Source organism: Oncorhynchus keta, chromosome 34 (assembly GCF_023373465.1).
Source record: "Oncorhynchus keta strain PuntledgeMale-10-30-2019 chromosome 34, Oket_V2, whole genome shotgun sequence".
NCBI lineage: Eukaryota > Metazoa > Chordata > Actinopteri > Salmoniformes > Salmonidae > Oncorhynchus > Oncorhynchus keta.
In genome coordinates, this window is record NC_068454.1 from 49,743,201 (window position 1) to 49,770,279 (window position 27,079).

The window sequence follows — 27,079 nt, forward strand, 5'->3', positions numbered from 1 at the left end:
CCAGTGGCTTCTGATTAAATTACATTTTCATAAAACTGCTTGTTGCAATTTCAATGAGCTTCTCTTGTTCAGATATTGGTAAGTGGACTGGAGGCAGGGCATGAAAGGGATAACGAATCCAGTTGTTTGTGTCGTCCGTTTTGGGACATTAGCTGTGTAATTGCGCACCCAGCTCATTCAGGTGCTTCGCTGTATCACATTTTACATTGTCTTTAAGCTTGAGTTCATTTCCACACAAAATATCATACAATGATGTTTTGTCCTTGATAATGCAGACAGAGAAGATCTCTAACTCTCAATCATAGCCTTTGTCCCCCACTTTGAATATAGTTGCGGAGAGTCCCTGTAAATCCTCGATTCAGATCATTCAGGTGATAAGAAACATTACCCAGATAGGCCAGTCGTGTGAGAAACTCATCATCATACAAGCGGTCAGACAAGTGAAAATTAGTCAAGAAAACTTTAAGCTCGTCTCTCATTTCAAAGAATGTGTCAATACTTTGCCCCTTGATAACCACAGCACTTCTGTATGTTGTAAAAGCGTTACATGGTCGCTGCTCATGTCATTGCATAATGCAGAAAATACATGAGAGTTCATGGGCCTTGCTTTAACAAAGTTAACCATTTTCACTGTCGTGTCCAGAACCTCGTTCGAGCTGTCAGGGATTTCCTTGGCAGCAGGAGCCTCTCGGTGGATGCTGAAGTGTATCCAATTGTCACATTCTGACCTTAGTTCCTTTATTATGTTTTTGTGTTAGTTTGGTCAGGGCGTGAGTTGGGGTGGGTAGTTTTTGTTATTTTTTCTATGTTGTATTTCTGTGTTTGGCCTGGTATGGTTCTCAATCAGAGGCAGCTGTCGATCGTTGTCTCACATTGAGAATCATACTTAGGTAGCCTGTTTTCCCCAATTTGGTTGTGGGTGATTATTTTCTGTGTCTGTGTTTTCCACACGGAACGGTTTCGTTTCACGCTGCGCTTTGGTCCTCACCTTCCACCAACGGAAACCATTACACCAAGTGGCGTCGGGAGCAACTGCTTGCACGCTCGTTACCATTCCACTATGTTTCCCTGTCATGGCTTTTGTGCCGTCAGTACAGATACCAACACATCTTGACCACCAAAGTCCATTTGATGTCACAAAGCTGTCCAGTACTTTAAAAATATCCTCTCATATATACGTCTTCCTTAATTCACCCACATTAATGTAACGTACATATACCAGGAGCTGTGCCAGGCCCGCCACGTCTGTTGACTCATCCAGCTGTAACGCATATATTTGACTGGCTTGTATGCGAAGCAGTAATTGTTTTAAAACATCTCCTGACATGTCACTGATTCGTCGTGAAACAGTGTTGTTTGATGAAGGCAGTTTCTGTATCGTTTTTTTTGGCCTTTTGCCCCAGCATTGTCATTTACATTTAAGTCATTTTGCAGATGCTCTTATCCAGAGCGACTTACAAATTGGTGCATTCACCTTATGACATCCAGTGGAACAGCCACTTTACAATAGTGCATCTAAATCTTTTAAGGGGGGAGGGGGGGGGTGAGAAGGATTACTTTATCCTATCCTAGGTATTCCTTAAAGAGGTGGGGTTTCAGGTGTCTCCGGAAGGTGGTGATTGACTCCGCTGTCCTGGCGATATGTCTGCCAGACATACAGAGATGCGATTCGCCACCTGGTCATCAGAAGGCGGAAAGGAGAAGATTAATTGTGTGTCGTCTGCATAGCAATGATAGGAGAGACCATGTGAGGTTATGACAGAGCCAAGTGACTTGGTGTATAGCGAGAATAGGAGAGGGCCTAGAACAGAGCCCTGGGGGACACCAGTGGTGAGAGCGCGTGGTGAGGAGACAGATTCTCGCCACGCCACCTGGTAGGAGCGACCTGTCAGGTAGGACGCAATCCAAGCGTGGGCCGCGCAGGAGATGCCCAACTCCGAGAGGGTGGAGAGGAGGATCTGATGGTTCACAGTATCGAAGGCAGCCGATAGGTCTAGAAGGATGAGAGCAGAGGAGAGAGAGTTAGCTTTAGCAGTGCGGAGCGCCTCCGTGATACAGAGAAGAGCAGTCTCAGTTGAATGACTAGTCTTGAAACCTGACTGATTTGGATCAAGAAGGTCATTCTGAGAGAGATAGCGGGAGAACTGGCCAAGGACGGCACGTTCAAGAGTTTTGGAGAGAAAAGAAAGAAGGGATACTGGTCTGTAGTTGTTGACATCGGAGGGATCGAGTGTAGGTTTTTTCAGAAGGGGTGCAACTCTCGCTCTCTTGAAGACGGAAGGGACGTAGCCAGCGGTCAGGGATGAGTTGATGAGCGAGGTGAGGTAAGGGAGAAGGTCTCCGGAAATGGTCTGGAGAAGAGAGGAGGGGATAGGGTCAAGCGGGCAGGTTGTTGGGCGGCCGGCCGTCACAAGACGCGAGATTTCATCTGGAGAGAGAGGGGAGAAAGAGGTCAGAGCACAGGGTAGGGCAGTGTGAGCAGAACCAGCGGTGTCGTTTGACTTAGCAAACGAGGATCGGATGTCGTCGACCTTCTTTTTCAAAATGGTTGACGAAGTCATCTGCAGAGAGGAGGAGGGGGGAGGGGAGGAGGATTCAGGAGGGAGGAGAAGGTGGCAAAGAGCTTCCTAGGGTTAGAGGCAGATGCTTGGAATTTAGAGTGGTAGAAAGTGGCTTTAGCAGCAGAGACAGAGGAGGAAAATGTAGAGAGGAGGGAGTAAAGGATGCCAGGTCCGCAGGGAGGCGAGTTTTCCTCCATTTCCGCTCGGCTGCCCGGAGCCCTGTTCTGTGAGCTCGCAATGAGTCGTCGAGCCACGGAGCGGGAGGGGAGGACCGAGCCGGCCTGGAGGATAGGGGACATAGAGAGTCAAAGGATGCAGAAAGGAGGAGAAGAGGGTTGAGGAGGCAGAATCAGGAGATAGGTTGGAGAAGGTTTGAGCAGAGGGAAGAGATGATAGGATGGAAGAGGAGAGAGTAGCGGGGGAGAGAGAGCGAAGGTTGGGACGGCGCGATACCATCCGAGTAGGGGCAGTGTGGGAAGTGTTGGATGAGAGCGAGAGGGAAAAGGATACAAGGTAGTGGTCGGAGACTTGGAGGGGAGTTGCAATGAGGTTAGTGGAAGAACAGCATCTAGTAAAGATGAGGTCGAGCGTATTGCCTGCCTTGTGAGTAGGGGGAAGGTGAGAGGGTGAGGTCAAAAGAGGAGAGGAGTGGAAAGAAGGAGGCAGAGAGGAATGAGTCAAAGGTAGACGTGGGGAGGTTAAAGTCGCCCAGAACTGTGAGAGGTGAGCCGTCCTCAGGAAAGGAGCTTATCAAGGCATCAAGCTCATTGATGAACTCTCCGAGGGGACCTGGAGGGCGATAAATGATAAGGATGTTAAGCTTGAAAGGGCTGGTAACTGTGACAGCATAAAATTCAAAGGAGGCGATAGACAGATGGGTAAGGGGAGAAAGAGAGAATGACCACTTGGGAGAGATGAGGATCCCGGTGCCACCACCCCGCTGACCAGAAGCTCTCGGGGTGTGCGAGAACACGTGGGCGGACGAAGAGAGAGCAGTAGGAGTAGCAGTGTTATCTGTGGTGATCCATGTTTCCGTCAGTGCCAAGAAGTCGAGGGACTGGAGGGAGGCATAGGCTGAGATGAACTCTGCCTTGTTGGCCGCAGATCGGCAGTTCCAGAGGCTACCGGAGACCTGGAACTCCACGTGGGTCGTGCGCGCTGGGACCACCAGATTAGGGTGGCCGCGGCCACGCGGTGTGGAGCGTTTGCATGGTCTGTGCAGAGAGGAGAGAACAGGGATAGACAGACACATAGTTGACAGGCTACAGAAGAGGCTACGCTAATGCAAGGAGATTGGAGTGACAAGTGGACTACACGTCTCGAATGTTCAGAAAGTTAAGCTTACGTAGCAAGAATCTTATTGACTAAAATGATTAAAATGATACAGTACTGCTGAAGTAGGCTAGCTGGCAGTGGCTGCGTTGTTGACTTTGTAGGCTAGCTGGCAGTGGCTGTGTTGTTGACACTACACTAATCAAGTCGTTCCGTTGAGTGTAATAGTTTTCTACAGTGCTGCTATTCGGGGCTAGCTGGCTAGCTAGCAGTGTCGATTTAGTTACGTTGCGTTAAAAGAACGACAATAGCTGGCTAGCTAACCTAGAAAATCGCTCTAGACTACACAATTATCTTTGATACACAGACGGCTATGTAGCTAGCTATGTAGCTAGCTACGATCAAACAAATCAAACCGTTGTGCTGTAATGAAATGAAATGAAAATGTGATACTACCTGTGGAGCGAAGCGGAATGCGACCGGGTTGTTGAGTGCGGAAGTTCTATTCAGTAGACGTTGGCTAGCTGTTGGCTAGCTAGCAGTGTCTCCTACGTTAAGGACGACAAATAGCTGGCTAGCTAACCTCGGTAAATTAAGATAGTCACTCTAAGACTACACAATTATCTTGGATACGAAGACAGCAAAGACAACTATGTAGCTAGCTAACACTACACTAATCAAGTCGTTCAGTTGAGTGTAATAGTTTCTACAGTGCTGCTATTCGGTAGACGGTGGACGTTTGCTAGCTGGCTAGCTGCTGGGCAGATAGCAGTGTAGACTACGTTAGGACGACGAAATACGAAGTTGCAATAGAAGTGCTGACTGTTTCACTTTGTTGTCCTCTTTCTTTTCCTTTTTCTTCTGTCCTTCTTTTGTCCTTATTTTGTCTTCCTTTCTTCTGTTAACTAGATATTTTTTGTTGTTATTCTTTGTAAGCTAGCTAGCTTCTTCCAGGAGAGTCCCTAGCAACTGCTTAGCAACAAGTAAACAATTCTGCTAGCAATTCAGCTAGCTAAGATAACTGTACAATTTTATGAAAAATAGTTACTTTTTCAAAAGCCTGTCTTTTTTGGTTTGTTCCTTGTTTTGTCTTCTATTGAGTCTTGCAGTTTTCTCTTGATTTTTTTCGATGTACTTCACTCTAAAAAAAACATTTAAATCTCAATATATACAGGAGCTCATTTTTCAGCAGCTGCTCAATTTAGAACTCCGGAACACTATTTAGTGATTTATCCAGGTAGCCGGAAAGTGGAGCATTGCAGTAGTCTAATCTAGAATTGACAAAAGCATTGATAATCTTTTCTGCATAGTTTCTGGACAAAAGGTTGACAGTGTGCTCCGAATGACATCACCAAGAGGTCAAATATATAATGAAAACAATAGTGGTCCTAAAACGGAATCTTGAGGAACACCGAAACTTACTGATTTGTTAGAGGACACACCATCCACAGAGATGAGATCTTTCCGACAGATAAGATCTAAACCAGGCCAGAACTTGTCCGTGTAGATCAATTAGTGTTTCCAATCTCTCCAAAATAATGTGGTGGTAAAAGTGGCACTAAGGTCTAGGAGCACGGGGGCAGATACAGAGCCTTGGTCTGACACCATTAAAAGGTCATTTTACCACCTTCAGGAGTGCAGTCTCAATGCTATGATCGGGTCTAAAACCAGACGGAAGTGTTTTTGTATACATTGTTTGTCTTCAGGAAGGCAGTTAGTTGCTGCCTCAAAAAACACTTGAGAGGTATGGGAGATTCAACATAGGTCAATATTTTTATTTTTTTGTAAATGTTCTGGATCAAGGTTTGGCTTTTTCAAGAGAGGCTTTATTACTGCCACTTTAAGTGAGTTTGGTACACATTCCGTGGATAAGGAGCCGTTTATTATGTTCAACAAAGGAGAGCCAAGCATAGGAAGCAGCTCTTTCAGTAGTTTAGTTGGAATACGGTCCAGTATGCAGCTTGAAGGTTTAGAGGCCATGACAATATTCATGAATGTGTCAAGGGATATAGGATTTTAAAAATGTGTCGGTCTCCCATGATCCTAGGTCCTGGCAGTGTTGTGCAGACTCAGGACAACTGAGCTTTGGAGAAATATGCAGATTAAAAGAGGAGTCTGTCATTTTCTTTCTAATGATCATGATATTTTCGTCAAAGAAATTCATCAATTTAGCACTGCTGAAGTGAAAGCCATCTTCTCTTGGGGAATGCTGCTTTTTAGTTAGCTTTTGACAGTATCAAAAATAAATGTTGGATTGTTCTTATTCTTCTCAATTAAGTTTGAACAATAGGATGATCAAGCAGCAGTGAGACATCTTCTATATTGCATGGTACTGTCTTACCAAGCTAATTGGAAGACTTCCAGCTTGGTGGAGTGCCATTTACGTTCCAATGTTCTGGAAGCTTGTTTCAGGGCGCGGGTATTTTCTGTATACCATGGAGCTAGTTTCTTGTGACAAACATATTTTGATTTTAGGGGTGTGACTGCATCTAGAGTATTACACAAGGTTAAATTTTGTTCCTCAGTTAGGTGGTTAACCGATTTTTGTACTCCGACATCGTTGGGAAGGTGGAGGGAGTCTGGAAGGGCATCTAGAAATCTTTGGGTTGTCCGAGAATTTGTAGCATGGCTTTGGATGATTCTAGGTTTGTGTCTAAACAGATAATTTGTTGCATTTGCAAACATAATAAAACTGTAGTCCGATAATCCAGGATTATGTGGAAAAATGTTCATATCCACTATATTTATTCCATGGGACAAAACTAGGTCCAGGTATGCCTGTGGCAGTGAGAAGGTCCGGAGACATGTTGGACAGTCTCAATGGGGATAGTTGAGCTGACTACACTGACTATGCTAGTGGCAGACTCCACTACGCTGGCAGGCTGGCTGACAGCCTGCTGCCTGGCCTGCACCCTATCTCATTGTGGAGTTATAGGAGTTAGAGCCCTGTTTATGTTGATAGATAAGATGAGAGCACTCCTCCAGCTTGGGTGGAGTTCTTCTCTCCTCAGCTGGCCAGGCTTGGTCCTGTTTGTGGGTGAGTCTCAGAAAGAGGGACAATTATCTACAAATTCTATCTTTTGAGAGGGGCAGAAAAACATTATCAACCATCGATTGAGTTGTGAGACTGCTTTTGAGCTCAACACTCCCCCTAACTGGGAGGAGGCCAGAGGCAATTACTTGATGCCAACACATCTTTCTAGCTAGTTTACACGCTAAAGCTATGTTATGCTTGGTGACCTCTGACTGTTTCATCCCAACATCGTTGGTGCCGAAGTGGATAACAATATCTCTATCCTCTCTACACTCGCCAGTTTTAGCCTTAGCCAGCACTGTCTTTAGATTAGCCTTTACGTTGGTAGCCCTGCCCCCTGGTAAACAGTGTATGATCGCTGGATTATTATTTTTATGTCTAATACTGCGGGTAATGGAGTCGCCAATGACTAGGGTTTTCAATTTGTCAGAGCTAATGGTGGGAGGCTTCGGCGTCTCAGACCCCGTAACGGGTGGAGGAGAGATGGCTCGGCCTCTGACTCCAACTCGTTGCTTAATGGGGAGAACCTGTTGAAAGTTTCTTTCGGCTGAATGAGCGACACCAGTTGAGCATTCCGACAGCATTTCCTTCCAGAAGCCTTGAGAAAATTGTCCGGCTGCGGGGACTGTTTGACGTGATTTATACTGCTATCTGTACTTATTGGCGGCACTGATGCTGTTTCATCCTTTCCTACACTTAAATTGACCTTGCCTAACGATTGCGTCTGAAGCTGGGCTTGCAGCATGGCTTTCCTCACCACAAGGCGATAGTTTTCCTGTCTATTATGAGTACAGCGACTGCAATCAGATGGCTTAATGTTACTACTTCGCTTCGGCTGGTGGATGTCCTGTAGAACCATGTCCAGATAAAGTGTCCGGGTGAAAAAGTTGAATGAAATAAGTTGAGCGAGGAAAAGAAAACTTATGATGTTGGTAAATTAGCTCCGGTAAAGTTGTCAGGTAGCAACAAAGTACCAACAAACAGCAGCACGGAGACAAGTCTGGAAGTTGTGACCGGAAGTAACTGACCACAACCACACAGCTACTGACCACAACTACTGACCACACCCACAAAACTACTGACCACACATCTACTGACCACAACCACAGCTACTGAACAGTACTGACCACAACTACTGACCACAACCACACAACTACTTACCACATAACTATTGAACCACATAACTGCTGACCACAACTACAAAACTATGACCAAAACCACACAATTACTGACCACAGCTACTAACCACAAACACAAAACTACTGACCAAAACCACACAACTACTGACCAGTACTGACTAGGGCTGTGGCAGTCATTACATTTTGTCAGACGGTTATTGTCATACAAAAGACTGCCGGTCTCAGTAATTGACCATTATGATGGACATGCTGCTGATACCATAAAGTGGCGTGTTTTTGTTTTTGTTCTTTTGAGTGATTTTAGAAGGATTTAGAATTGGAGCAACATTATTTTCCTGATATGATGGCATAGGCTCTTCAGCTATATTTTCCGGAGTACATGATTTTTGTAGCTTGTCCATATGATTTTTGTAGTAAGTCCATTTTGTGGCTGTGTAGTCTTTTTGTTTCCCCGCCCACTATCTTACCATAAAATGGTGGCCTTTTCTGTGCTAATACTAAAGATTTTCAGTGGCAAAGCATTATTTTTGCCACCTCCCATCTGTGAAATTCTCCTTTAACTGGAAAAACCAGCAGAACATGCAAAGAGAGAAAGCATTTACCCGAATCTCAGTGGAAATTCTGTGCTTTTTTCAAATGGTATTTCACTGGCATCCCAGGGACCCTGCCCATCATTCGCCTGAGAACACTTTGCTAAATAGCAATCCTCCAATTGGGGGCCAGCACCACATGGCAGCCTGGGATTGGCTGGAGGGCATGACTAATGCGTTTTGGGAGAGCCAATGGGGTGTAAGTGAAGGGACCTGAGTCACCCTGTCAGTCAGTGTGCTCTGTCACTCTCCCTTCATTAGACACACACACAAACATTTCTTATCTTTAACCCTGGCAGTGCCAGAATGGGTGGTAACGAGGGGAAAGAGAAATTTGCGTGCTCAGCTCAAATTTGTAGTAACAAAGAGTATTTGTGTAGGGTTCAAAAGGCATATGGCTGAAGAACCTGCAAATAAACCTGCAAATAAATTCATTAAAAATCCTACAATGTGATTTTCTGGATTTTTTTTCTCATTTTGTCTGTCATAGTTGAAGTGTGCCTATGATGAAAATGACAGGCCTCTCTCATCTTTTTAAGTGGGAGAACTTGCACAATTGGTGGTTGACTAAATACTTTTTTGCCCCACTGTATGTCGGGTAGAATTTCTTGTGAAACCAGATTTGTTTTCTATTTACTTTAGTGTCCATGTGGATATGATTATGTTAGAAACTGTAAGATAATTGAAAGTTCATATTACAGAGTACATACACATTCTTAACCCGGCACGCTTCAACAAAAACAACCCCGAGCTGTGCATGAGGGCCCCCCACTGACCCAGAGGACTGGGTTATCTCACTCTGTGAGGCCGACGTGAGTAAGGTTTTTAATCAGGTCAACACTCGTAAGGCCACGGAGCCGGACGGTATTCCAGGCCGCATTCTCGGAGCATGCACAGAACAGCTGACAGGCATATTCACGGTAATTCTCTATCTCTCCTTGTCCCAGTCTGTAATCTCCACAAGCTGACCCACATCATTCCTGTTCCCAATAACTCTAAGGCTACCTACCACACTGACTACTGCCCTGTAGCACTCATATCTGTAATCATGAAGTGCTTTGAAAGGCTGGTTATGGGACACATTAACTCCATCATCCCAGACACTCTAGACCCACTTAAATTTGCATACCGCCCCAACAGATCCATAGACAACGCAATCTCAATTACACTCCACACTGCCTTCACCCACCTAGATAAGATAAATACCTACATGCGAATGCTGTTTATTGACTACAGCTCAGCATAGTCCCCTCCAAGCTCATCACCAAGAATGGAAACCTGGAACTGAACATCTCCCGCTGCAACTAAGTGATCTGACCCCAAGTAATGAGGGTAGGCAATATCACCTCCACCACGCTGACCCCTCAACACGGGGGACCCACAAGGATGTGTGCTTAGTCCCCTCCTGTACTCTCTGTTCACCCATGACTGTGTGGCCACACAACTCTAGTATCATCATCTTCAAGTTTGCTGATAACACGACGGTGGTAGGCCTGATCACCGGCGACAATGAGACAGCCTACAAGTCAATGACTTGTTGGACAACAACCTCTCCCTCAATGTCAGTAAGACCAAGGAGCTGATTGTGAACTACAGAAAATGGAGGGGTGTACGCTCGCCCATCCATATTATGTCCACTTTAGTGAGTGGAGCAGGACAAGAGCTTAAAGTTCCTCGGTGTCCAAATAACCAAGGACTTAAAATGGTCCACGCACACAGTTGTGAAGAAACACAACAGCCCTCAAATCCTCCAAAACGTTATACAGTTGAGAGTGTCTTAACCGGCTGCATCACTGCTTGGTATGGCAACTGCACCCCCCTCGATCGCATGACGCTACAGAGGGAGGTACGGACAGCCCAGTACATCACTTGGGCCAAGCTCCCTGCCATCCAGGACCTCTATATCAGGTGGTGTGAAAAGATAGCCCAGAGAATTGTTAGACTTCAGCCACCCAAGCCATAGACTGTTCTATCTGCTTCCACTCGGGAAGCGGTACCGGAGCAACAAGTCTGACATCTACAGACTCCTGAACAGCTTCTATCCCGAAGCCGTAAGACTGCTAAATAGCTAACAAAAAGGTTACAGGACTATCTGAATTTATCTTTTATTGTATTGTTTTTTTGCACTGACTCTCTGCACACTCACACTCCAACACACATACTCACGCATACACTTCATTTGCTCACACACACACACATTCATACTGACTCTATACACACGTACACACACATATACAATAATCAATTATGCTGCTACTACTCTGTTTATCTTATATCCTGATGCCTAGTCACCTTACCCCTGTACATATCTACCCTTACCACTCCAGCGTCCCTGCCCATTGTAAATGTGTTTTTGGCACTGACGCTGATGCTTACCTACTTTTGCGTGTTCTTTTTTCTATTTCTCGTGTGTTTTGTTCTACTTTACTCAGTACTACTGATATTGATTTCTGCATTGTTAGGAAAGAGCTTGCAAGAAAGGCATTTCAATGTACTTGTGCATGTAACAAAAATAAACTTGAAACCGGTGGCCGAGGAGGTAAGGGGGAATATTTTCTTAGAAGATAACTGAATCAAATCAAATCAAATTTATTTATATAGCCCTTCGTACATCAGCTGATACAGTGCCTTGCGAAAGTATTCGGACCCCTTGAACTTTGCGACCTTTTGCCACATTTCAGGCTTCAAACATAAAGATATAAAACTGTATTTTTTGTGAAGAATCAACAACAAGTGGGACACAATCATAAAGTGGAACGACATTTATTGGATATTTTTAAAAAAAAATACAAATCAAAAACTGAAAAATTGGGCGTGCAAAATTATTCAGCCCCTTTACTTTCAGCGCAGCAAACTCTCTCCAGAAGTTCAGTGAGGATCTCTGAATGATCTAATGTTGACCTAAATGACTAATGATGATAAATACAATCCACCTGTGTGTAATCAAGTCTCCGTATAAATGCACCTGCACTGTGATAGTCTCAGAGGTCCGTTAAAAGCGCAGAGAGCATCATGAAGAACAAGGAACACACCAGGCAGGTCCGAAATACTGTTGTGAAGAAGTTTAAAGCCGGATTTGGATACAAAAATATTTCCCAAGCTTTAAACATCCCAAGGAGCACTGTGCAAGCGATAATATTGAAATGGAAGGAGTATCAAACCACTGCAAATCTACCAAGACCTGGCCGTCCCTCTAAACTTTCAGCTCATACAAGGAGAAGACCGATCAGTGATGCAGCCAAGAGGCCCATGATCACTCTGGATGAACTGCAGAGATCTACAGCTGAGGTGGGAGACTATGTCCATAGGACAACAATCAGTCGTATATTGCACAAATCTGGCCTTCATGGAAGAGTGGCAAGAAGAAAGCAATTTCTTAAAGATATCCATAAAAGTGTTGTTTAAAGTTTGCCACAAGCCACCTGGGAGACACACCAAACATGTGGAAGAAGGTGCTCTGGTCAGATGAAACCAAAATTGAACTTTTTGGCAACAATGCAAAACGTTATGTTTGGCGTAAAAGCAACACAGCTCATCACCCTGAACACACCATCCCCACTGTCAAACATGGTGGTGGCAGCATCATGGTTTGGGTCTGCTTTTCTTCAGCAGGGACAGGGAAGATGGTTAAAATTTATGGGAAGATTGATGGAGCCAAATACAGGGCCATTCTGGATGAAAACCTGATGGAGTCTGCAAAAGACCTGAGACTGGGACAGAGATTTGTCTTCCAACAAGACAATGATCCAAAACATAAAGCAAAATCTCCAATGGAATGGTTCAAAAATAAACATATCCAGGTGTTAGAATGGCCAAGTCAAAGTCCAGACCTGAATCCAATCGAGAATCTGTGGAAAGAACTGAAAACTGCTGTTCACAAATGCTCTCCATCCAACCTCACTGAGCTCGAGCTGTTTTGCAAAAAAATTCAGTCTCTCGATGTGCAAAACTGATAGAGACATACCCCAAGCGACTTACAGCTGTAATCGCAGCAAAAGGTGGCACTACAAAGTATTAACTTAAGGGGGCTGAGTAATTCTGCACGCCCAATTTTTCAGTTTTTGATTTGTTAAAAAAGTTTGAAATATCCAGTAAACGTCATTCCACTTCATGATTGTGTCCCACTTGTTGTTGGTTCTTCACAAAAAAAACACAATTTTATATCTTTATGTTTGAAGCCTGAAATGTGGCAAAAGGTCGCAAAAACTCCCTAGAAAGGCCAAAACCTAGGAAGAAACCTAGAGAGGAACCAGGCTATGTTGGGTGGCCAGTCCTCTTCTGGCTGTGCCGGGTGGAGATTATAACAGAACATGGCCAAGATGTTCAAATGTTCATAAATGACCAGCATGGTTGAATAATAATAAGGCAGAACAGTTGAAACTGGAGCAGCAGCACAGCCAGGTGGCCTGGGGACAGCAAGGAGTCATCATGTCAGGTAGTCCTGAGGCATGGTCCTAGGGCTCAGGTCCTCCGAGAGAGAGAGAGAAAGAAAGAGAGAAAGAGAGAATTAGAGAGAGCATACTTAAATTCACACCGGACACCGTATAGGACAGGAGAAGTACTCCAGATAAAACAAACTGACCCTAGCCCCCCAACACATAAACTACTGCAGCATAAATACTGGAGGCTGAGACAGGAGGGGTCAGGAGACATTGTGGTCCCATCCGAGGACACCCACGGACAGGGCCAAACAGGAAGGATATATCCCTGCAGTGCTATCTCTGAACGTGAAAAACACACAATTCAGACACATACTTGCCCCTCAGACATGGGAGCAAGGACACCTCTTTAGGATGTTTATCCAACATAGCCAGCCCTAAAGGAACTGTGCATGCAGAATCCTTATGTCCACACACACACGCACTCATGATCCCTCTGTGGAACTTCCGACAAATTATTTTCTGTAAACAGCAAAAGTAGCATTTGATTTTTCTCAAGTTTTATATACCCTCACATAAATGAATACCTCAATGAAAATATATTGTAAAAAACAATTCACATATCATCATCAAACTACTCTCTTAAGTGAAACATAAAAGGCAGACACTGTTTCTCAGGGGTTAACCTGAATGAGAGGGGCAGATGGGGGTCTATTTATTATTTTATTTTTTACTGGGCTCCATTCTGCTAGCCGAGAGCTAACTGCCTGCCTGCTCGCACTAACTCTTCTCTTTTCTCTGCTACAAGTTTGATCCGCCAATGTACACAGGGTTATGGCAGCGCAGAGCGCCGTGCATTAGCTCCTAGACTTATGAGAATTGTGGATTGTGTCAGAATGGGTTTAACTCCTTAGTAGTTGGGTGGCGGGTAGCCTAGCGGTTAGAGCGGTTTGCCAGTAACCAAAAGGTTGCTGTTTCGAATCCCCAAGTAGATATAGGTGAAAAACCTTGAGCAAGACACTTATCCATAATTGCTCCTGTAAATCGCTCTCGATTAGAGTGTATTTTAAATTAGGTCAATGTTGTGAAGTACAGACATACAGGGGCAAAAATGTGGTGTTTTTGGTGTTTTAGCATTTTTTGTTTGACTGGTTGGGGATTATTTGGACTTGGAAAGAATTGGTTGGTTCAGAGAAAATTATGCTCTTTTTGAGGTTTTGGACAAATTAGATATGGAATAGATCCGATTTGAATGCTGTCATATTTTCTAAGACTGGTGAGAATGATTGTACATTAGAATTTGGCAGCTGAATTATTACAATATTATTGCGTAATAGCATGGTTTTATTGTGTGTTTGTGATGGAAAGAAAAAAACAGTACACCTGCAGTGAATTATTTATGTGTGCCTGACTGTGTGTGTCTTGTTTCCAGCCTGCCTGTGTATGTATGTCAAATCAAATTGTATTTGTCACATGCTTCGTAAACAACTGGTGTAGACTAACAATGAAATGCTCACTGTGTATTCTTTGAGCTCTCACATGCCTGTTTAGCAGCAGTCAGGGTCCTGTTCCAGATGGGTTCAGGCTGAGATTGAAGCGTAACTAAGCGTGCAGCAAAGTTTCTCCTCTACAGCCGAGGTACAGCCACAATACGGTGCTGCTCAAGGACAAAATGGAGAGGACACCACATGATACTCGTGATGCATCACTTCCTCTCGCCCCACGGTGTCCCATATACACAGTCTGAGAGACCCTGACAGAACACACACACACAAACTCACACACTGGCCAAACACACACACACCTTCTGAACACAGGGCCACTGACCAAACACACACTGACTGAAAACACAAACACACACCAATCAAACACACATATACCGGCTGTACGTGGGGCCACCGGCTGGGCACAGACCCCTCGCCCACCAGAGAAAGAACGTCTTGTGGATGGCTACCTTCCAATACAACAATATAAAAGCCTCTACAAAAATAATTTAATCACAGTGACACTTTATTTTACAGTCCACTATTTATCTGGTCTTTGTTGATAAAATAACATGTCAAGAAATACGTAATTAATTTTACCAAGTAATTTGAAAAGCAACAACATGTACCAAGTATTTAGCAGTTGAGATGAATTTTTCTCAGTAATTTCTCAGTAAGCCACAGAATGATTTTAACATTGGTACCTCTTAATTTCAACCAACTGATAAAGCATGAAAATGTTGTATTAATTTTCTGATGTTGTTGGCGTTTCTTTATGCTTGTACAATATCTACTGCATAATGTAGGCTGTTTATCTTTATCCCTATGCAGATAAGCAGATGATTGTTAAGTTATTCGCTTGAAGATATTCGTTATTCGCTTGATATTTCTGTGTTCATGTATAGGCTCATGTACATGTATGTATTTTCCTTTTCACTATACAGGTAAGCAGGTGATCCATCCCAACCAGGTCCAGGCGGTACAGGAGGAGTTCTCACCCAGTCAGGAGAGGGTCCAGTGGGCTACAGAACTGATTGCTGCCTTTGACGAGTACCAGAAGCTGGGAAAGGTAAATCAACTATAGTAGTCAGCCTCAGAATGTAGAGTTAAGAAATATTTTTTTACGTGTCGTTGCTTAGGACTTTAGAATGAAATTCACAGGATGACATCAGTGCATAACTGCATTAAAATACACATTACAGGATGGCTCATGCTATGCCATTATATGCAAGAAAATATAAAGAGTACAAATATCAATTTAGTTATACCAGGGGTCATCTAGCTCTGCTCTATGATATGACATTTCTACTGTGCCTCCCTTTGTGCAGCGCATTCAGAAACTATTCACACCCCTTGACTTTTCCACATTCTATTACGTTAGACTTATTCTAAAATGTATTAAATAGTTATTTTCCCTCATCAATCTACACACAATACCCCATGATGACAAAGCACAAACAGGTTTTCAAATGTATTAAAAAAACTAAAATTTCAAATTTACATAAGTATTCAGACCCTTTACTCAGTACTTTGTTGAAGCACCTTTGGCAGTGATTACAGCCTCGAGTCTTCTTGGGTATGATGCTACAAGCTTGTATTTGTGGAGTTTCTCCCATTCTCTTCTCTGCAGATTCTCTCAAGCTCTGTCAGGTTGGATGGGGAGCGTTGCCGCACAGCTTCAGGTCTCTCCAGAGATGTTCGATCGGGTTCAAGTCCGGGCACTGGCTGAGCCACTCAAGGACATTCAGACACTTGTCCCGAAGTCACTGTGTTGTCTTGGCTGTGTGCTTAGAGACGTTGTCCTGTTAGAAGGTGAACCTTCGCCCCAGTCTGAGGTCCTGAGCGCTCTGAAACAGGTTTTTATCAAGGTTCTCTCTGTACTTTGTTCCGTTCGTCTTTCCCTCAATCCTGACTCGGCTCCCAGTCCCTGCAGCTGAAGAAAATCCCCACTACATGATGCTGCCACCACCATGCTTCACTGTAGGGATGGTGCCAGGTTTCCTCAAGACATGACGCTTGGCATTCAGGCCAAAGAGTTCCATAATGGTTTCATCAGACCAGAGAATCTTGTTTCTCATGGTCTGAGAGTCTTTAGGTGCCTTTTGGCAAACTCCAAGTGGGCTGTCATGTGCCTTTTACTGAGGAGTGGCTTCCATCTGGCCACTGATTGGTGGAGTGCTGCAGATATGGTTGTCCTTCTGTAAGGTTCTCCCACCTCCACAGAGGAACTCTGGAGCTCTGTTAGAGTGACCATTGTGTTCTTGATCACTTCCCTGACCAAAACCCTTCTTCCCCTATTGCTCAGTTTGGCCAGGCGACCAGCTCTAGGAAGAGTCTTGGTGGTTCTTAACTTCTTCCATTTAAGAATGATGGAGGTCACTGTGTTCATGGGGACCTTCAATGCTGCAGAAATGTTTTGGTACCCTTCCCCTTCCCTAGATCTGTGCCTCGACACAATCCTGTCTCGGAGCTCTACAGACAATTCCTTCAACCTCATGGCTTGGTTTTTACTCTGACATGCACTGTCAACTGTTGGACCTTATATAGACAAGTGTATGCCTTTCCAAATCATGTCCAATCAATTGCATTTAGCACAGGTGGACTCCAATCAAGTTGTTGAAACATCTTAAGGATGGAAACAGGATGCACCTGACTCTATTTCAAGTCTTATAGCAAAGGGTATAAATACTTATATAAATAAAGTATTTGTGTTTTTTCTTTTTTATAAATGTGCAAAACATGTAAAACCCTGTTTTCTCTTTGTCATTATGAGGTATTGTGTGTAGATTGATGAGGGAAATGTTTTATTGAATCTATTTTATAATACGGCTGTAACGTAACAACGTGTAAAAAAAACTCAGTGGGTCTAAATGCGTTCTGAATGCACTTTACATGCGCACACACACCTCTTAATCGTTAATGTCCTTTTCTGTATACTCGCCAGTGTGACACTGCAGGGTAAGTAGAGTAGATTTGGGTTTGGAATATGGAATGGTGTGGGGCGGAGTGTTTGATTAAGTGTAGATTATTAAATATCAAATGGCCACCCGGGCTATTTGCATTGACTCCCCCCTTTAATTTTACAATGTTGCTACTGGCGGTTTATTATCTATGCATAGTCATTTTACCCCTAACTTCATGAACAAATTACTTCGACTAACCTGTACCCCTGCACATTGACTCGGTACTGGTACCCCCTGTATATAGCCTCCTTATTGTTATTTTATTGGGTTATTTTTTTATTTCCAACTTTAGTTGATTTATTCTTAACTATATTTTCTTAAAATTGCATTGTTTGTTAAGGGCTTGTAAGTAAGCATTTCCCGAAATACCTGTTGCAGGTGACAAATAAAATGTGATTATTGTTTCTAATTTAGTGCGTCGTTGCCTCCTGTGTGTAGTGCTCTGTGGGCTGTCTGCCTATTGAGGGAGAGGCTGGTGTGAGAAATACACAATCTGCCCCACACCTCTCTCTCTCTCTGCCTGTCGGCTTCTGCCCTGCCTACACTAAGCATCGTCCTAGGGACCATCCTACCCAACCCTTGTGTGTGTGCGTGTTATCTAAGGCGTTTGAGCAGAGAGCAGAGTCATTCTCTTTCTCTGCCCCAGCGGCATTTGTTTCTTCCTGAACTCTCTCATTTGTTATTGACTGTGAATGCCTTGCCAATGTCTTCTTATTTATATTGTCTAGTTTTAGAAAATGTTTTCCCTCATTTAGCGAACTGAGCTCAGGATATTTTAGGTTGCTTGTGAAGTAACTGGCTGATGAGCTGATCAGAAATGTCCGCTTTTTAGTCTGGTAATTTCACAACTGTCAAATAAAGATACTGAAATATCATAATATGTAGGTCAATAAATGAACATATCTCCTGTCCATATTAATGGTGTTCTGCAGCAAAATAGTCAATGTCAACCCATGATCAGAGTTGTTATGACTAGGGCCAGTTGTTTTGGGTTTTATTTTTTATTTTATTTTTACCAATATTTACAGCATTATCCACTAGGTTTTCTTTAATTGACACAAGCTATCTCTAATAAATCAAGCCCCCCCCAACCCTAAAGCTGCAACAACCAAACATCTCTCTGCCACATGACAAAATCTGTAGAATTGCAGGAAATTAGCTTGAAAACTGAAAAATGTTATCTCCTATGCCAAGAGATGGGCCTTTAAAATGTTCCTTCCCTGGGCCCGAGACTTGGTTTGTCTGGCCATGCATTGTTAAAGTCATTCATTGTTTAATAAATCAACAATAGTGAAAATCCTTGTATGCTATTTGTTTCTCACTCGATTTGTGTTCTGATTATAAGGGGGTCGTTGATTCATTTGAAATCACTGAAGGGGTCACTGGCCCCAAAAAGTTTGAGAACCCCTGTGCTAAATGACTAAATATATGTGTATATATAAAAAAGAAAACTCACCCTTTTGGTGAGGTGCTGATGACTCTGAAATGAAAGTCGGACACTGTTTTCTCTTTACGGTGAACTTTTATTACCCCAAAAGTTTCCTGAAATTTGGAGCAACACGTGCAAGACCTCAAGTTAGGATTTGCCCCCCAGTACTAACACATTGGGTCTTTTTTAATTCCTTTTCTCCTCTACTTTATTGGCCCAATCTGAAATGATCTAACCAGGTGCAAGCCAACCTAGTGATGAGCTTCCACAAAATGTTTTTACCTGTCAAGTATTTTCCAACCAGTGCAGATGAAGGGGAGGAGATAAGGAAGTATTCTCTGGTTGAGTCCCAATAATCTCTCCTTCCTCCTGAATGTGCACTCATTCACTACCCCCCACAATTATTAAAAGCATTGGATTGGTGTAGACATGAACTAGAGGGAGTTTCCATATACTTGAAAGGAAAGTAAACAAATGCACACTTCTGGAGAAAGGAGATATTATTGGGATGCACACTAGCTTCACCAGTATTCTCCACTGACCTCTTCTCCCTGTCTCCAGGGTGCCTTCAACTTCCGGGGCAGTATGATCGACATGCCCTCAGTGAAGCAGGCTCAGAACATCGTAACGCTAGCTGCTGCCGTCACGGGGAAGTGAGGCGCTCTGGAAGAAGATATGGGGGGAGGAAAGAACAGAGGAGTGAAATGAGGGGACGGAAAAACTAGACAAGTTGAGAGACAGTGAGAAGTGTCACTTTTATGTATACCCTGGCATTAGCGAGAGGTGAATGTATACCACTGGACACCCCAAATACTTCAACCAGACAGGTTTATCAGCTGGTATCAAGCACCAACATTTCAGAAACTTTGTACTAGGCCTGGTGTATAGTCACTTAAATTCTAGATGTTTTTTTGTTTTGTTTTTATTAAATTGATTATTGTTGGTAAATTAAATGCATTTGATTAATTTGTTCACTGATAAAGCACTAAATGTTTGATATTCATATCCTACGGTGTCTTTGTGGTAAGAATGACAGGTTTACGGTTAATGTTTTAGACTGATGTTAATGTTGTAAAGCAGGATATTATTTTACACTTTTCATACTACTGACTGTGCCAAACTGCACTGCACTGCGCTGGCCTGGTTGCGCATGTACCATAGTTGCTGGAACCATGCTGGAAAGGGCAATTTGAGAAGAAAATATCCATGCCAGCACATTACAGTTCGGGTTGGCACTATTTAAGAATTCCAGTTGTTTCAATGGTAACCCACATGAAAAATTCTACAGTTTACTATAGAATACTACAGTACTTACTATGGAATGATGTAGTGAACTGTTGTATCCTGTAGAATCTGTAGTATCCCTTGACACACTGTAGTATCCCTCGATCATGTGTAGTACAATGTTGTATACTATAGTAAATACTGCAGTATACTACAGTCTGCAAAAACACAACAGTAAAGTCAGCAAAAATACTACAGTAATGCTATAGTACTTAATTTGCCTATACCCTCCCCATTCCCCTCCTGCCACCCATAAGTGAGAAACCTACATGCCAAGTATAGACTATAATGTGTTCCCTACACGTTATAAGAAAGAGCAGAAGCTATGAAATATCTGTTCAGACCCCAGTCCAACCTACATACAGGTTATGGAAAATGTGCTCTTATTTGTCTAATAGGTTTTCTCAAGGATAAGATCCCCACTTATATGTCAAAGATCATAAAACAAAAGCACTATAGTAAATACTACAGTAATGTCCGCAAAACCACCACAGTAATTATACTATAGTAAACAGTAGGTACCACAGCTCAGTCCGCAACATCATTACAGTCTGCAATTACTATATATTTTTTATTATTGTATTATTATTTATTTCTTTACCTTTATTATTACCTTTGACTGACTAGGCAAGTAATTTAAGAACAAATTCTTATTTTCAATGACGGCCTAGGAACAGTGGGTTAACTGCCTTGTTCAGGGGCAGAACGACATATTTTTACCTTATCAGCTCGGGGATTTGATCTTGCAACCTTTTGGTTACAGGTCAAACGCTCTAACCACTAGGCTACCTGCCGCCCCTAGGCTTCCTGCCGCCCCAATACAACAGTGTTTATACTATAGTATTTTTTCATGTGGTAATGGAGCGTCCAGGATTATTACACTAGGGGGTGTGGGCACTTTTTGGCAGTGCGTGTGCCTTTGCCTCCTGCCTCTCCTGGGTCATGACAGATGCTCACCCACCTCCAGGGTCCAGCTGGGTGAAAGGCTAAACAAACACAACAAGACGCTGTTGTTCTTCCATTCAGGCTGGGCACTGTGGGCACACACACTCACACACAGACACACACACACACAGACACACTCCTTCGGGCCCCAGCACTCAGCCCCACATCAAAGCTCTGTTTGCTAAAGAGCCTTAACACATTTAGTTATAGCAACAATCTGAGATTTTGCTTCAGTCCTGTCAGTAAAGCTGAGGTCTTTGTGTGTGGACTGAGGGCCGATGTTCTTCTTGAAGGGGCCGTATTAATACGATTGAACTGGGCATCAGGCTCTCGCTGACCTCAGCAGCAGAGATGCATACAAACCACGGATTCAAACAGGCACTAACATGTAAATACATGCACTGTCTCTGTGTATCATACACACAAACATATTCTCACACACACACTTTGACCATTTATCGCACAAATATGAACAATTGTCCATATTTCTCTGTTTTTACTTCTCTCCTTCTTGTGATGAGGTTCCTTTTCTAACTGCTGCTACACAGCCACTAACTGGGAACTGAGGCATAATGTGTTGAATGGTTAATGGTGCCATTGGTGGTCATGGTAATGAAACGGCAGTACGGTGTGGGTGGGTGTGACTTGCTGCTGTATGATCTATTGTGTCTGGAGCGGGCTCTCAGGTCTGTACCAGGCCAAAGCCAGACAAAAAGATCGAAGCCACCACTGTGCCCAGCCAAAAAAAACTTGGCATTTGGCCACATATCTCTCTCTCTCTGTCACCCTCACACCTCTTTCTCACTCCTTCCCACTTATTTTGCCTATCACTCTCATTTAGCTGTGATTTTGTCATGGTGTTCTGCTTGTTTTTACCTCTCATTTTCCACCTGCTATTCGGTCGCTGTGATTGGGTGACAGGAGCGTCCGGAGTTGACTTCTGCTTATTCCACAAAGTGGCTTTGGGAACCCCCTCTGAAGTATGTGCGTGTGTTTTGGAGGCCTGAGTGTGAATAATGCAAGTGTAGTTTTGGTGGGACTTGAGTGTGAAGGCTAGTGTCTTAAAAGCAGACCTGCACGTGTTCAAATATATAGTTTAATAATTTCCATTTCTTATAAAGAAATATAGTCCCAAAAGGGCAGGCTGTTCTGAAAGCTTAATATAACTGTTATGTATATGTTTTTCCGAGCCTCAACTATGAAAGGGAATATGACACATAAACTTGGTTCTATGTGTTTAGAAAATGTAGTTGTTTTTTAGAAGAGCATTGGCCATACGGTAAAACTTATTGATATGTTTAAATGATGCATTGTTTTCTTGGGGATACCCTGAAGCGGTGGGAAAGACCAATGTTGACATTTCCGATGGTACTGGGTGTTCCCACATTTGTACTGTATCATAAACGTGCCCAGCACCCACAGGCATTCACCCCCATAATTCAACCCCTAGTGGCATAACCCATCAATTCTCTGAATACAGTAGCCTATCAAGTTGTGTGGCCTGTACCAGAGTTCCATGCTACTCTGTCTGCCCTGTGTCTGTGCCCGGGAAAGGCTATATCTGGTGGGGCTATTCTCCACCCATGTAACCCCTTCTCTGGAAGTATAAAACAGGTATTAATTCAATGGACTGTCTTAGCACAATATTGACAGCATTGTCATAGCACATCAAATTATACTTGGCTGCAGAATAGGCCTGCCATTCGTGCGTATGTGTACCCAGCATTGTTGGAGACATTTGGATCTGAGTTGCAGGTCAAGGGGGTATGGCGATCCACCTGGTGTTGAAACGTTGCCATATGTTTCCGTGTCAATACAATAACCGTATATTCTGGGATCCTAAATGAATCCATTATGTTTAACTGAAGTTTTTAACTATAGTGAAATGTTATTCAGTTTGGATTCCAGGCTACAATATGCAACAGTACCCTTTTTCAGGTCAGGTGCTTCGGCCATTGACCTGTCTGAAATTTTAGTCAGACAAATCAATCATACCTTTAGGGCTACCTTGTTTCACACTGTTTAACTTACCACTGGTTGTTATTTTGGTGTGTGATTGATTTGACTGACACATTTGAGTAAATGTCTCTCTATCACTCCTGCCTATCTATCCAGTGTAATTCACCAAGACATGACATTAATGGAACTGACATAATCTTCTCAGCCCTGGCAATGACAGATTTATTTAAATACATTTTGCTGGTATTCCCAGAGAGAGTAAATTGCAATTAACATGATTATAACCTCACTCAACAAAATTGAGATGGGAATCTATTAGGCTGGGAGGCTGTTTTCATAGCCCCAGTTATGTTGATCGAGATTGCTTTCATAAATTAAGACCATATGACAGAGAAGAGAACATGCTTGCAAAACAATGTCAGATGAACATTTAAATGAAATGTTTAACATATTTTTCCATTAATCTTGATGGTACCCGGGTGGCAGGTGGCGAAGATTTGCCCAAATACGGACTTCATTATTTTAATAGTGTGCTAATGACAATATGCAAAGCATTAATTTCAACAAAAGAGTATTCCCATGCAATAAAACAACTAGTTTAAATAATAGACACCAGAAGTCTTGGACCAAACAGTTTGACAATTAAAGTCCTAAAGTGATTTTGAGGCATTTGTAGCATAATGATGAGTTGATGAGGCAATGTTACATGTAATGTGATTTAACCCGCTAACTCTCCAATTAGACTGTATTCAGATTTCCTATAATTTACTGTAGGCCTGCCTTTTTCAGTATCAACTCTTTTGAGATACTATACGAAGTCTCCTGAGAAGACTGGCCTACTATTACACCTATATCTCTCTAATTTTCATCTGTAAGTGAGTAGACTAAAGTTCTAATTTGATATCATTTTTGCAGAGATAATTGTCTTTTTTGTTAGAACATTTTGAAGGCTCGAAAAATATTTCCTTTTAGAAGTAGCCTATTTGAACATAATGATAAGGTTTTCGTTTTTTCATGTTATTTGTATTTTGGAAAAATGTCTGTGTTTAGAGATTTAAATTGATGAATAATTACTTGAATATTGTTTTTACATTAAGACTCTTGGTTCAAAATGTGTGTGATGGGCGTGTATTTGTGACAGTCAGTGGTAAATAAATATATTTTTCAAATAATTTGTATTATTTTCATGAAATGGCCCAAATGAGACAAGCTAGGATGTAAAATAATCCACCCATTGTGGAAACATACAAAGGAAACGGAAATTGATGTTTGATTTTTGAACGTATTTTAAGAGAACTAAGTCCCAAAAAGGCCTAAAAAAGTCATGTAATTTACTATGCCCGTTCAATTTAAAATAGTAGCCTATAAATATAATAACCTATTTTCCATTAAATAATGTATCTTCCAAATGAACAAACTTTCATAAATAGTCTATAAAAATGTGTGTTTGTTTTGTTTATTATGTTTGTTGCAGGCACGTTTATAAATATTACTTGGTCTACACTTTCATTGTTAGATCTCTATTGAAAATGTTATTCGCAATATTAAATAAGGCCTATGGTATCAATCTGCAATAGTCTCTAGTGCTTTAGCGTCAATAACTTCATTTGGAGAGGCCTATTGTCTGTGAATAAATACGTGTCAGTAAGTGCAGCAGAGGCAGACAGAGAGACTGAGCGAGGCGGCTGAAACCTGGTATCATTGTGTACAAAATGTTCTAAAAGTGACTGCTCTTTCTGATTTGGCTACCAAATAATAATTTATCAGAAAATTATCAGATCTAAGATTGTATCTTAATAATTGTATAAATGTAGCCTATTTGTCTCTCTGTCATTGTGTTTTGGTGAAAGCTCATGCCCCCTTCAATGTATTGGGACAGACAGACCAGTCCACCACTCTCTGTGGTTAGTGCTATCCGGGATCCTTGGGACGTCCGTATCCTAAATCCTAATCTTAACCCCTACCCTAACATTAACCATTTTACATTTCAACTTCAATGGGGTAGGGACCCTCTCTCTGCGGACCAACACCCGGGTGCTCGGGCACTGACTCCCCTCTCCTTAACGGGCACAGATCAAAGGCAAGCACGGACAAGGCGGATCCCACTAAAACCTGGCCTCTTTGTCTGCAGTTGCTAGGAGGCTAATAAACTGAGTCAGGGTGTCGGGCCAATGGTAATGAGTCGTTACAGTGTGACAAAGTCCCTCCAACTTGTAATTTTAATATGTTGGAGCTCGGTGTAGCAGCGGTTATATTGCTTGTCAGATCTGGAGGCCCTTTCATGGAATGCTCAATAACTTTGGAGGTGGGAAGTGTTGTTTGTTTAGTGACGCTGCTTCCTGTCATAGGCCTATCCCAAGGGACCTTCAAAACTTGACAATATTTAAACTTACATTTCCAACTTCACCTGTCACTGTTTCGGTTTCTGGTTAAATATATAAATGTTCTATGCATTTTATGTAGCTATTTCAAAATTAAATGAGTCTATATGTCAGGTTCCTTCATTTGAACATGAATGCAATGTATGTTTAAGATGTCTAATGGTATTGGTCTTCACAAATGAATGAACGGATACTGACGACATGATAATGGATTGTTCATGGTGTTTCATTGGTCACGTGCTGGTTTTACATGTGAATGACATTATTGACAATATCACTGACTTCCTAATATCCCTTTCATACACAGACCTACATCCCATGCATGTACCACACCTGCATTTTTAGACCAGCTTCTTCCTATATTTGAAAGGGCTAGTGGTAAAAAAATAAAAGCTACCTTTAGTCATGATGCCTGAAATTTTCTCAGACCCTGTAACCAAAATGCAGGTATCAGATCTGTGTAAAAGGTTCTATGCATTTTTTGCAGGTGAATATATTAACACTTTCATTGTTTAACACCTCCATCATTTGTACTGCAAACTCGTCCTCTCCCAATTTGCCTGTTACTCCCTGACATTTATGAATAATAAGTGGTAAATAAGGGGCTGTTTGATAGGAGGTATAATTAAAGTTGAGTTATACATGTAAGCCTAACTTGCCGCATATTCCGTCTGAAATGTGTATCAGCTATTAGCAAAACAGTGCACTCCGTAGGAACAGGTGAAGGCCTGGAGCGCACATGGGCACCTGCACACCTTGTTATTACCGCAACTGCGTGAACACAGACAGCGAGATGCTCAGCCAACAATCACATTCCAACTCTCCCTCCGTCCCCGGGTTCCCAATTCGACTTTATGTTGCCTGTTCTAGCTCATTTCCACTCGCTGTCGTGTTTGTTAGCACTCATCACTATTTGGGCGACAGACAGACGGGGTGTTTTTAGGGAACTCTTGAGTGAAGGCTTAATTTCATCCCTAATTTCTTGAACCCTGCTATCTCGGTTTTCATGCTTGTCCAACTCTTGAATGTTGACTAAACCGTTTATTTTAGGGGTACGTCCAACTGCAGTGTGATGCTGACTGACTTGTGACATGCCTCGCATTGTCCCATGGACAATAAGTCTATAGGGAAATGAATGGAATGTTTATGGAAAAGTTCCGCTTAATTCTACTGGATCCATGGGTATTGTGACCATTCATGTATTTCAAGTTTGCAAGTTCGGCTATTTATAATACACGATGACCGTCGGCTATAGGCCTTAGCGGAAAACTCCACCCCAAAACTATCTTTTGGTATTTGTTTCATTAATCAATTGTTGATATATTCCCAAAATGTTTTGCATGTCAGCAATCACATTTTCAAGATAAATAACTTTCAAAATTCAGACATACAACTGGTATTATGCATAATACTGGCTGTATTTCTGCATTTTGAAAGTTCTATATCTTGCTGACATGCAAAACAGTTGGCTAATGAAACAAATGTATTTTATTGAACCTTTATTTAAATACCAAAAGGGTGGAATTGTCCTTTAAGTGAGATGCGAAATGCGAAAGCTCCACACCCTTACAGAAATGGAAACAGGGACTCTACTTCGCAACAGTGATAACCTTTTCTGATAACAAATAATTATTGTCAGAATGATTTAAAAAATATATA

The 27,079-nt window shown here is 42.4% G+C and overlaps 2 protein-coding genes across 6 annotated transcripts in view; one reads left to right on the forward strand and one right to left on the reverse strand.

Moving 5' to 3' along the window:
- The window catches only part of clybl (citrate lyase beta like), a 215,893-nt gene extending 196,037 nt beyond the window's left edge, over nucleotides 1–19,856 (forward strand). Inside the window, exons 7-8 of the mRNA XM_052493987.1 lie at nucleotides 15,404–15,528; nucleotides 19,413–19,856. Of these exons, the coding sequence (XP_052349947.1) occupies nucleotides 15,404–15,528; nucleotides 19,413–19,508 (221 nt within the window). The 3' untranslated portion in view covers nucleotides 19,509–19,856. The remainder of the gene's footprint in view (nucleotides 1–15,403; nucleotides 15,529–19,412) is intronic.
- LOC127915127 (uncharacterized) overlaps nucleotides 1–27,079 on the reverse strand; it is a 1,101,500-nt gene that overhangs the window by 215,425 nt on the left and 858,996 nt on the right. The window contains exon 1 of one of the 5 annotated variants that reach the window (XM_052493994.1): nucleotides 2,199–2,436. The exons of the other annotated variants lie outside the window; for them this stretch is intronic. The gene's annotated coding sequence lies outside the window, so the exon portion shown is untranslated. Of the gene's footprint in view, nucleotides 1–2,198; nucleotides 2,437–27,079 lie in introns of those variants that run through there. 5 annotated transcript variants of the gene reach the window in all.